At 39.9% G+C, this 13,141-nt stretch overlaps 1 protein-coding gene across 1 annotated transcript; it reads right to left on the bottom strand.

The window, feature by feature from the left end:
• Positions 1–8,747: 8,747 nt before the first annotated feature.
• Positions 8,748–9,680, bottom strand: Vom1r81 (vomeronasal 1 receptor 81). The gene has a single exon (NM_001008970.1). The coding sequence runs from the start codon at positions 9,678–9,680 to the stop codon at positions 8,748–8,750; it is 933 nt and encodes a 310-aa protein (NP_001008970.1).
• Positions 9,681–13,141: the final 3,461 nt, after the last annotated feature.

Below are 13,141 nucleotides of genomic sequence, written 5' to 3'. Positions count from 1 at the left end.
TGGTCTGAGATAGATCAGACATGCCTCACAGAGTCCCCAGCTTGGCCATGGCGAGCCACTCTTGCAGCTAGGACTGCACCCCAAAGGCTAGGAATGATCTTATGCTTTAACACACCATTCTGGACTGTATGTGTGTGTTTTCTGAGAATGGGCAACCCAGATCATGGACCCGTGCTAATCCCATTGTAGGATTACTTCACAGCAGTGAGGTGTGTGCCGGGTATGTGGCACCATAATATCCCCGTCATTGACACTTCCACCAGCGACTGATTTTCTAGCCTGAGTTATAGGCTGTATTTAGGGTGGAGAAGTAGAGGCCAGCCATGGGCGACCCAAGGGGAGTATCATGCTCCCCGGTTGTCTCAGCCTCCTCACAATGGAGGTGGTGGTAATGGACTGAGACCTGCTTGGTAGCTGAATCCACCTGGGCCTTGATAAAATCAGTTAACTTTCTAAGCACCCATGGACCAAAGGAGACTGAAAAGAAAATTATACAGATTTAAGGTTTAAAATATAAAATTAAAAGAGTAAGTTTCTAAACACTGTCCAGGCAGGGCGGGGCCTGCCCTACAGCCAAGACTGACAGGCCATAAAGATACAGAAGGGCACCTCCCCCAGCTTACTCAGAGTCACACCTTAACCAGATGTCCTTCAAACTCTGATACGCCCCTAGCTTCTAAAATCCTGTACGTTCCAGTCAATACGTACTCTCCTGCTGTGCTGTAATCTCACTGCCATGTTTAAATGAGCCAATCACTTATAGCCGCACCAGAAATTAGCCAATTGTGTGTAACCGTGCCAAACCCCCTAGCCTTCCCTATATAAACCCCTGACTTTTGAGCTTCGGGGTCGACACCTCTGTCTCCTGCGCAGACTACGTGTCGACCCGGAGATCCCCGTAATAGATCTCCGTAATAAACCTCACCTTTGCTTATTACATCCAAAATGGTCTCTCTGTGTCTAGGGTCCGTGATTTCCCGCGACTTTAGAAAGGGTTTCTCTTTGGGGATCTTTCATTTGGGGGCTCGTCCGGGATCGGTGTTTCCTGGGGCACACCATCCTGAGACTCGATCTAGGATCTTTCAGAGACAAGTAGCAGGAGTCCTATAAAGGGACCCAGGATACTGGGTAGAAGAGTGGTGAGCAGGGGAGAGGCAGAAAACCAATACCACGCTTCACTCTTTTCTCTTTCTCTTTGCCTCTTTTGTAGACTTTCGCTAACTTTTTGTAGGCTGTTTTCTACTAATCCTGTCTTATCAGCATAAAAGCAACACTCCTCCTTGAGGGCCACACAGAGCCCTCCCTGTTGGAGAAAGAGAAGATCTAATCCCCTTCTATTTTGTAGAACAACCTCAGCCAAGGAAGCAACTGACTCTTTAAGATAGGTTATTCCTTGTTGAAGTTTACTGATGTCCCTGTCTATGGCGGCACTGAGCTGATGATAACTCTGTTGGGAGGTGATCAGGGAGGCAATCCTGGTTCCTGTACCCACAACTGACAGGCCTAGGAGTACTGCAAGAGTCATGGCACGGCGGTGATGGGTTCTCTCTTTGTACGCATGGAGGTGCCTCTTTCCCAGAACTGCAGGAACTCACGATTGGGCCAGGGAACAACACAGACACAACATCTCCAGCATCTTAAGAATCACCCAGGTATAGTGGAAGATCTGGTGAGGTGATGTAGCAAGGGCAGACATAATGATGCTTCTAAGGATCCAGATGAAGGGGAACATGGTCAACATGGTCTGTAATTAAGCATAGTTAGACTTTTCCTCAGGGCTGTCCTGTGGGTTAAAGGTCTTAACAAGGAGCTCGGGTAGCCAACGTGCACCCCCAGCCTTTGAATCATAAATGCAGGCTGATCCATGTCCCCAAATGAGGACCAGATCAGGGCTGTACCATTGGGATATTAAAAGGTTCTTCTATAGGACTTGTGCATAATCATAAGAAGTATGGGGGTGCCACAGGTGGTCTGCAGCAGTTTTTCCATCCTTGTCCATGACAAGGTAGTTAAGGACAAAGAGTGCATTATTTATTAAATTTTTGTGATTACTGGGGAGGGGGAAGAATATTCCCCCATTTGACTGTAATTTATGGATCATATTTTTAAGGGTTTGGTGAGCTCTTTCAACTATACCCTGCCCCTGAGGATTATAAGGAATGCCTGTGACATGTTTAACTCCAAGTTGGGAACAAAAGTCTTTAAAATTAGAGCTAGTATATCCAGTTCCATTATCTGTTTTAGCAATCTTAGGTTGAGGTAAAACTGTGAAGCAAGCCAGAACATGACTTATGACATGTTTGGTGGCCTTCCCTGTCTGCAGGGATGCATAGATAAAGCCACTAAGGATATCAATGGTGACATGAATATATTTTAATTTACCAGAGGAGGGAAGATGGGTGACATCCATTTGTCAGAGCTCTCCATGAACCAGCCCACGGGGGTTGACCCCTAGGTGGGGGTCAGGCAGCCTTTGAAATTATGGACTATTTGGCGAGCCTGTTCACAGGTGATCTTATATTTAATCCTAAGGGTTTGTGCATTAATGTGCTATAAGTCATGTGCTTTTTGGGCAAGTGTAAGGGGCATAGAGAAGGACCCCTGGGCCAAGGCCATGAGCCGGGTGCGGCGATCAACGGCATCATTACCATCAGCCAAGGGGCCTGGCAATTCGGTATGTGCTCTGATGTGTCCCACAAAGAAGGGGCGAGAACGCCTCTGAATATACTTTTGTAAGGTGGCAAACAGTGGGGCAGCATTGATGGTAGGCCGAATATAGGGCACTGTTTCTAACAGGGGAATAGAAAAGGCAAGATATGAGCTATCTGTATATAGGTTAAAGGGTGCATTGTGCAGCACACAAAAAATTGCGAGGATAGCTTAAGCTCTACTAGCTGAGCAGAATCTAAAGGGGTAGAGAAATGTTGTATTTGACCATCAATGAAAAATGCAGATTGTCCATTAGAGGAGCCATCTGTAAAGACAAGGTGGACTCCAGACATAGGGTGATCACGTGTTACCTTTGGAAAGACCACTGGGACTGTAATTTTGTGAAAAAAAACTGTATCAACTTATCTGAGGGGTAATGATTACCCTGAAAGGCGATGCAGCTAATTGTCCATTCGTCTACAGGTTGACTGAGCCAAGAGACCTGGGAGGGGCTATAGGGTAAGATTAAAGCATCGGGGTCCCTTCCAAAGAGCTTGGGGGACTGTTCTCTTCCAAGACGTATGATTTGTGCCACCAGCAAGGGATAGGTGGGAAGGACCCTAGTTGAGGAGGTGGGTAAATGTATCCAGTAAAGAGGATATTGCTGCCAAAAAACTGTTGTTGGGGAAAAGGGGGTAGGAAGGACATCATTGGAAAATGTCGAGAATACCAGTGAAATATCACAAGGAGGAGCTTCCTGTTTCTCAAGATAGTTTAACTTTATGGTCCACTAGTTCATGGGAGAAGCTTCCTGCTTCTCAACATTGTTCTCTAAGATTTTAATCTAACTTTATGGTCAGCTAGTTCCTGGGAGAGAGTTGCCAAACCGGCTGATGTAATTACCCATTCTATATCCCTAGGAGAGCTTCCGGGAACATACAATTCTGGGGCCTAACCTTTTTTTTTTTCTTTTTTTTTCCCCTTCTGCTCTAAACTTTGTGTCTAGGGGGGCAACTTTAAAACTTTTATCTTTCATTCCCCACTTCTTCTATTGGCTAGTTCTAATCATAGAACTAAATTAAAACATGAGATTGCTGATATAACATCAAAATCTGAACAGCACTTACTCTTTCTCTAATGAAGGTAACTAGCTTATTTAACACACATGGACTTAAAATCGGAAACAGAAGCAAAATTTAGAAGGGTCCCATAAGGGAAGATATCAGAGTAGTCATCCAAGGAGATCTACTAAACCAGCTCTCGAACCATCCCTGATGTTTTTTGTCTCTCTGTCTTTTGTCTAACCTTTTTTTAAGTTTACTCATGGAGTCTTTAATTACTCCTGAATGCAACATTCTTCTTTTAGTGTAGCACACAGACCTCCTTCTTTAAGGAATATCAGGTCTAATCTTCTCTTATTCTGAAGGACTACCTCTGAGAGGGAGGTTAGGGATTCTTGGAGGTCAGCTGAAAAGTCTTTTTTACTCTTTTTATATCTAAGTCAATGGCAGTTCTGAATTCTCCATAAGCCTTGTGTTGCAGGGCAACAGCAGATGTCCTTGTAGCTGCCCTTGCAGCACCTAGACTCAACCTTAAGATAGCCTTAAGTAATTCTCAACTCTCTTTTATGTTTTACTAAGTCTTTAGCATCAGGATTCCAATCTGGACACTATCTGAACTTACGCACAAAGGTCATGACTGCCTTTTAGAACTTCTAAACTTACACAGGTTGTGATCCCTGAGGCACAGTTCTAGGAAGTGTTAGGAGTACTAACATATGCCATGTTACATCATTTGCAATAGAAATCAAGTCTATCCCCACACCTATCCCAATGGTACCCAGGGCAAACATGAAATTCTTGTTTCTAAAGCACACTCCTCAAGTGAGCATTATAGATTTCCTGTAACAGCTACTAACAAGCATCTCAAGTGGGATGGTGAGAAAACAAGAAGAGAGTCCATAAAATAGAGATCTGCCAAAGAGGACAAATAGCATTCAGTCATACAGAAAGACAATCAAAAGATTAACAGCCAAAAAACCAGAAGTGCACACAAAAACAAAAAATAAGCGGCCGCTGCAAGGCTGCCACAAAATCGAACTGATTCAGATGGGAGCTTCCATGAGCTCACCAAAGACACCAAAGGAGAGCAGGTTCCACATCACTCCTCCTTCCCAACCAGAATTTTCCCATTGTCAAAGTCACAAGTAACACAAAACAAAGACCTAAGACACACAAAGACCATTCTGGAAATACAGACGGCCAGGAGGGTGGGTCTTTTCTCCAATCCAGGAGAATCACCGAATCCTCACCGGCACCCAGACGGGAATCTCCCTGGCATCCCTGGGGTCCCTTCTCACCTCCTGGGATGTCTCCCAGGGCAGCGCAATCAGTGAGCCCCTGGCACGTCTACCACTCACACTCGTGTCTCTTCTGAGACGCAAGCCTCCCTCTCAGCCTGAGATGAGAGCAACTGCAAAACCAGAACTTCAGAACTCGTGAGCAAATACAGACCCAGAGTAGCAAATACAGACCCAGAGTTTAGCCGGCACAAAACACAAAGACACAGACACAGATGCTATCTCCTGAATCGGAACAGCCCCTGATCCTTTTTCTTACAGTAAGTCATTTAAACACTTTCCAACCTTGTCCCAACTATAGGAGCTAATTTCTGGTTCTTCAATAATAAACCAAGGACAAGATTCTGACGCAAAGACAAAAAAAATTTAACGAGATCCTTTTTCTTAACTCTTACTCCCCTTTCCCTGAGAGAAGCCTTAAGGTCTTTGATAAAGACCGCTTCCTTAGACATTTTTTGCCCATTCTCAATTAGACAGAAAACGCTTACCTGCTACGTCTTTCTCTCATGAGCGGTGAGAGCATGTGGTGATGAACACCAGATCGGCACAGCTATTTTCACTTTACCTGTGTCGGTTTCTGGACAAATATCCAGGGTCCTCAACTTCTCTTTCTGTCCGGTGAGGGTCCGTACCTCAAGTCTCATGTTGGGTGCCACTTGCCCTCACCAGCGGGGACTCAGTTATTTGTGGGGGTCGAGGGGGACCCATACCTGTGGGAGAACAGGCGAGAAAGAGGAGCGAGACCAAGCAGTGTCCCTGTCAAGGTCTGTTTATTGAGAGGGATGTACAGCATTTAAATCTCTGAAGCAGGAACTGAAGCTTGGGGGGGGGGGGTACTAAACTGCAAGATGTTCTTCTTTGTAAAGGTCAAGCCCTTCTCAGGAATCTGCTGAGGGCAGGGCTCTAGCTTTGCCCAGTCAGGCAGTCCGGTCCCAGACACTAAGGAACATTTAAGGGGATCATATGGAAACTAAATGCAGTATAAGCTTTCTACTATATACACATATGAAGACAATCTCAACAAAATTACCAAATGAAAAGGCAGACAACCCCAACTGAAATCCTTCATCACCAAATGAAGCTTCCTGTATTGGTAATCAGTAATATCTAATTGAGTTGACTAAATGGGCTCTATGGGAACCTCCAAACAACTCAAAGTATTGTTAAGGCTGTTGCATGTTCTCCACAAACTGACGTTAAAGCCCTATCTCTCAATACAGCACTTACACAACTCATTGAATATGGCAAAATCAAGCTGTTGACTATCTAGAGCCTTCACTCCTATGAATCAGAGTTTATGGTATTGGAAGGTAACATGCATGCTACCAAAGGAGAAAGGTCAACACCAACACACCTAAAAAAAAATCTTCAGTCTACAATGGTGATTTTCCTGAAAGATGGACTGGTGCAATAGTAGGCCAAAACTTGTGGGAATAACCAAAAAGATATCTGTTATGATTTAAAGCATGAAATCCATGAGATGGAAATCATACCCAGTACTCCTTGGATTGGAAAGAACCTGAGACTAGATAGATGAAGGAGAAAATGATATTCTCATGTTCTGCCAAAAGAATGTAGCAATAAAAAGAATCTAATGGTGTACCACTAAGCTCATAGATCTGAGTCTGCTTCAGACATCATTAAAGAAGTTTCTTCCAGAAGATGGAGGTGGATACAGAGACCCACAGCTAGAAAATACACAGAGAGGGGCTGGAGAGATGGCTCAGCAGTTAAGAGCACTGACTGCTCTTCCAGAGGTCCTGAGTTCAATTCCCAGAAACTGCATGGTGGCTCACAGCCATCTGTAATGGAATCTGATACCCTCTTCTGGTGTGTCTGAAGACAGCGACAGTGTACTCATATAAAATAAATAAATAAATCTTTAAAAAACATACACAGAGAGTATTTAATGCAGTCAAGATTTCTGTATGGGAAGTCACAATCTAATTCTTCTTCACAGAGCACAAAACATTCTGTGGAAGAAGTGGTAGAAAGATTGGAAGAGCCTGAATGTGTGGAAGGCACCAAGGAAACAAGGCCTTCTAGCATAGCACAATGAACACATATAAACTCAGACTCTATACCAACATGCACAAGGACTGGACAGATCTGTACCCATGGTGTCCTAGAGCAGAAGTGGATACAAAACCCCTCCATAATCCAGAAGCTATTTCCCTTTGATAGCCAAATTTTATTTACAAATAAAGATTACTTTTCTTCAGTGTAGTCTCACTGGAGAAACAAACTACCCTTAAAGGTAGGCTCTATGCCCTACAGTAGATGGCCAACACAAAACAAACTTAATGGAGTCTTTAGTGATCCTTTGCATATATATTATGACTTCTGGTTTTGTGTTTTTATGACATCTCTGTGTGAGAACTTGTGTGTTTCTGTGTTTATGTTTGTTGTGTTTTGCTTTGGCACATTTTCTTCTGTGTGTTTTGTCCTGGTCTGATTTATTTTCTTTTATCTTATTGTTTATTTTTATTGTTATTACTTAGATGCCTGCTTGTTTTCTAAAGAGAGAAAGAAATGTCAGTTTGGATGAGGTAGGATGTGAGGAGGAACTAGAAGGAATAGGGGAATAGGAAACTCTACACAGATTATATTGTATGAATTTTTTTCTCAATAAAAGAACAGAAAAAAATTTAAAGCAGGGAGGGGCGGGTATGGTGGTGACTATTTATAATTCCAGTTCTGGAGAGGTAGAGACAGGAAGAACCTTGGGATTATGATCTTCACCCATCTCTCTCTCTCTCTCTCTCTCTCTCTCTCTCTCTCTCTCTCTCTCTCACACACACACACACACACACACACACACACATGAAAGACATGAGAGAGAGAGAGAGAGAGAGAGAGAGAGAGAGAGAGAGAGAGAGAGGGAGGGAGGGAGAGAGACTCTATAAAGACACAAGGTGAATGGCATATGGCATATGATGAACAACAGCCAAGGTTGTCTCTTGGTCTCCATGTGCATACATCACACATCCTTCAGCTGTGAATAAACACATACATACATACATACACACATACATGCAGATCTACAATAAAACATTGTAAAACAGCATGTATATATAAAAAATTTTATTTACCAGTAATATTTCTATAAGTTTAGATAGAATAATGTACAAATATAAAGTACATGATATTTTTATATAATAATAAGTAACTGCGGTAAAAATCAAAAATTTATATACACATTATTTTTATGGATCCAAAGAAATTAAGGAACAGAATTAAAGCTATAATAAAATATTAAAACTATTTTTGATTTATGTGCATAGGTTCAAATCTTTTCAAAAGAAAGCTTTAAGTTACTATCATCAAGGAACTTTTCAGTAACTTCAGCAACTTTCAGTAACTTCAAAAGAACATTTATGATATAAAATAAAAAGAAGAAAGAGAATTCATGTGGAAATATCAACTTATTGTGCACAATTAAATTAAGAACTCTATAGTACAGAAATGTCAAAAGAACATATAGGTATAATACCACTAAATTTATTTAAATTTCATGAGGAGTCTTGTTTTGCTACTTAAACCAATAAAATTTAAAAAAGCAGGTAATTTTAGAAAACAATAATTAGAGCTGCACAGAATGATTTCTTATAACCATCTGTAAGTCCAATTCCCAGGGATACCATGTACTCTTCTCACATCTGTGGGCACCAGGAATGCACACATGCATATATGCTGACACAACATTCATATGTATAAATAAAAATAAATTAATAGGACTTTAAAGAAAAGAAAAAAACATATTTAAAAAACTCCCATGGCACTTTGAATGCATGTTTTTCAGCATAGTTATTATTCTTTTATCAGAACTGATTTGTACCAAAGGAGTAGTTGTGGGATAGGCATACATCACAAACTTCTGAACAGTCAGGACAACTGGGTCATATGCCCATAACAGGACTGAGGAGGATGAGATGATGAAGTCCACCCAGTATATGACCACAAAGCAAACCACCAGCAGCAAGATGGTCTGCGTGGCTCTTTTCTCAGGGGATGCTCTTAAGTGGCTGATGCTATGAAGATGCTTGCATTGCCTGTGATGCCTGAACAAGAGGATCACCATGTATGTGCTTGTTGTCAGCATAACTCCTACAAGAAAAAAATCTCTGGAGACTGACACTGCTAAAATCAATCCCCTGATGATGTAGTTCTTGGGGAAGAGTGAACAGGATTTAGTGACCTTCATCTGGTTGGTTTCACTTACATTGGTAAAATCACCAACATAGAAAATCCGGTTACTACTGTAGAACAAATTGAAAGACCAAATACAGAAGAGAGCATAAGTCAGGTACGTCTTCAGTCTATGTTTAAATTTTGCCAACAGTGAGGTACTGGGACTGATTGTGATGGCCTGGACCACACTCAGGAGGCAGGTGGTGCAGAGCGAGAGGCCTCTCATTACCCTGCTTATGTAAAATATTGTCTTACATTTAAAGTCATTCTCTAGGTTCAGTATCTCAAATATGTCTGTAAGGCAAATATCCCCTCCAGAGAGGAACATCATTATGTGAATGAAAGTCAGTTGACAGAAAATCAAGTCTGTGGGTTTAGGTCTGTGACCTAGCATTATAAAAGTATAGAAAAAAAGAAGAATTGTATTGGCTAGGACTCCAAGTCCAGCTTGGAAATAAAGGATATTCTTGAATAGCGACATAGGTGGAGAGTATATTCATCTTAATAGCATCATGGATGTTGATTTTATATATCTGAAAAAAGAAATAAATTAAACATTAAAGTTGTGATTTATTGGACAACATGGCCCTATCATCATACTGTTTTCTCAATCAATTATTGATTAGTCTGTTTCTGTAATTTTGATGTTCATAACCAATATTTCTATATGCCTTCCACATATCTTCTGCACATACAGAATATTATAGACAATAAATGCTTTCAGATATACTTATACAGTATGCACATTTTTGATGCCTACAGTGCACCTGAGTCTCATGCCTTATATATCCAATCCCATTGTTTTAAATTGTTTCACATACTTAACGCCTAAAATAGTAGTGGTAGCACAGAATAGTAACCACATCCATACAACTGAATACAAAAATAATGATCTGGAAAATATTCACGAATATATTAAAAACTGAGGTGACTTAGTGTCATATATATATATATATATATATATATATATTTTATGGTGCTCTATTTTGCAACATGTTTTGACTCTTAATTCTAATTGAAACATAGGAATAATTCACATTGGTCCCACTATTTTAATCAGCAAAATGTTCGTCTTAATTCAACTGTATTTATGTTTTTTATTCCAAAATGTCTTCCCATCCTCAGAATCTGAATTAAATAGATAAATACAGTTGGTGACTGTTAGTGTACTTTTGACACCCTATGAGCATTAATTATTACAATGAGGTGCTAAAGGTCAGACACTGCTATTTCTGGCCTCAAAGAAATTCAGACAGGCAGGCCAGCTACTGTTACACGGTAAAATAGACCTGAGACAGGCAAATGTTTTAAAATAAAAAAGCAACCCTAAGTTTATGCAAGACCACATTTTGTCCTCATGGATACTTCTTATCCTTGGCTGTCTTCAAGAGAGAACAAGAACCTTGTTGCTGGCCTCTGACAATTATCCTGGAGCTTTATTCTTTTATCTTATTTTACATATATGTGTGTTTTGACTACATGTATTATGTGTGTACCACTTGCACGTACTTCATAGAGGGCAATTGATTCCTGTGGTCTATAGGCATGATGGTCCCAAGTCATGGTGTCATTCTAGAGAATCAAATCCAGGTCTATCCAAAAGTAAGAAGTGCTCTTGACCACAGAGCATCTCTCCAGCATGAATCCTGGAGCTTTTAAAAGCAGAACATCAGGAATGTTATAGGATGGTATCAGGTTACTTTCTGCATTATTTCCATACATTCACCTATATATGTGGGATACATTAGTGAATTTGAAAATATAATTGGACACTCTTTTCTCACAAGAGTCTGCATCTGTGTAGTTCTTTTCTATTTCTCTATCACAAGCTGAATTTAAAGTACTAAAGTAAGTTAATTGAATAGTAAATTGACTTAGTAAGTAGGTCAAGAAAACCCTAAAATAAGCACTAAATGTAAGACTGTTGAGTAAAACTGTAAAAAGTGTGTGGTTACTGGTGATACATGATAACACCACAGACCTTGCTTTCCAGTACACAAAGGAATCTCTTTTAACAGAAATTCCAAACAGTATCACTATCTTGTCTTTGTCAGTTAGAGATTCTCACTTCCACATCTTCAGATGTGATTATGTAGTGTGTAGTAAACTACAGAAAGCAGGAAAGCAAAATGGGACCATTGAAGGATAGGCAAGGGGAGATGGAGCAATAAAGAGCAGAGATGCAGGGTGCAGGTATCAAAGAGAGAAATAGGAAACAGGGGCCTTCTTAGAAAGTGGTAGGAGATAAATAGAAATTAAGAAGTAGATAAGTAGGTAAGATATCAACATGGAAACGTGAAAAGCTATTACTACTCTATTCCATTAACAACGTATATTGTTTCTCCAGAAGAAAAAGAAAAAATATCATTTCTCTTGGTAGCTGGGAGTTAGTTCATTAAATCTGATTTTCACTCTTACAAAGGTAATGGGATGGGAACTAACCTGGGAGACAACACTTCAGCCTTGTGAAGAAGGGCTCATACACCATAGTTGTACAGTCTATATTGAAACCATCTCAGAAAGAACACCTGCTTGGCTTTAGCCTCTCCTAGATGGTTTCTGGCCGATAATGCTTACTTCAAGTCTTGGTTTCCAAACTGTAAGAACTGTAGCCCAATTCTCATTTTAAAACTACAATGAATAAACCATGTAACATAATAATTAATTATTAATAATATATTAATAATTTATTAACATAGCACATCTCAGTATGAAAAGATGATAATATAATGAAGTAAAAGTTAATAATCTAAAATATTTTTTAATCCTAAAGATATGAATTCAATCTCTCTGCTTCATATCCATTGCTTTGGTAAAAGTTTGTCATATACAGAAAGTGATACATCTTCTAATTCATCAACTGGCATATTTCTTTGCAGCTCACTGGAGCTGAGAGTTGATGAAAAATAGCCACAATTGCCATGGGTAAAAATGTAGATATACACATGAGTTGTGAATATAGATATTCCATGAGAAAAATTGTGTTGTATTTGAGAAGAAAATTGGAGTGTTGGGCTTTTACAATTAGTTTAACTTGTAATTTTAGTTGTAAGTAGTAAAACACACTGTATATCCATAAACATTCATAATCCTGGAGAAATCACCACAATTAAATTGGTCCAGTCAAAAGGCTGAGCAGTATGTAGCAAGCTATCTGAAGAGGCATATAAGAACAACAAAGCAGAAAAGACAGAAAGACAGAAAGGAAGGAAGGAAGGAAGGAAGGAAGGGAGGAAGGAAGGAAGGAAGGTAGGAAAAAGAAAGAAAGAAAGGAAGAAAGAAAGAGAGAAAGAAAACAGGAAAAGCTGCTTCATGAAATGTTATTTTACCTCTTCAATATTACGTTACTTGATTTTAGAAGAGTCTTCTTTTATGAATTTAGAGTAATCTTTGTATTCTGGTTTTTGGTCATTCAATAACATAAGGAACATAGAAGTTTACTAAATCTTATGTATAATTTTCATTTTAACTTTATCCACATTTAGTGAGTGATGACCTAAAAGCTGTCTGACTTCTTACAGCTTAAAACGACACAGTATGTGACTTTCAGGTGACAGGTGAAATTGTTGGCTGATGTACTTACTGACCACTGTCAGCAACATGAAAAAACCTTTAGAAATCTCATAAAGATGGGAAACTTAACCACTCAAATTAGTTCCATGATATTTTTATGAAATATATAATGTCAGCAGGAACTATTATCACTTTTAAAATAAAGCACTAATTAATAATGTTTGCCTGATAATCTTAAATAACTTGAATGCATAAGTTGTTCTTTGGAAATTGAGTTTAGCATAGGTCTGTCAGCACACAGACATTGACTAGAATATTACATTTTCACACTATGAGCCAGTTCCCCTGAGAAGAAGCAGCAGTAGCAGAAGTGTCACTGCAGAGAGTGTGGGGAGGCAATAATGCCAAGAGCTTCACCACAAGTTGTGT

This window comes from Rattus norvegicus, chromosome 4, assembly GCF_036323735.1.
Source record: "Rattus norvegicus strain BN/NHsdMcwi chromosome 4, GRCr8, whole genome shotgun sequence".
NCBI classification, from domain to species: Eukaryota; Metazoa; Chordata; class Mammalia; order Rodentia; family Muridae; genus Rattus; species Rattus norvegicus.
This window is presented reverse-complemented; position numbering and strand designations above follow the sequence as displayed.

Bases quoted from the DNA above. Each gene is read 5' to 3' on its own strand.
- Vom1r81 (NM_001008970.1), bottom strand. From the start codon at position 9,680: ATGTCGCTATTCAAGAATATCCTTTATTTCCAAGCTGGACTTGGAGTC.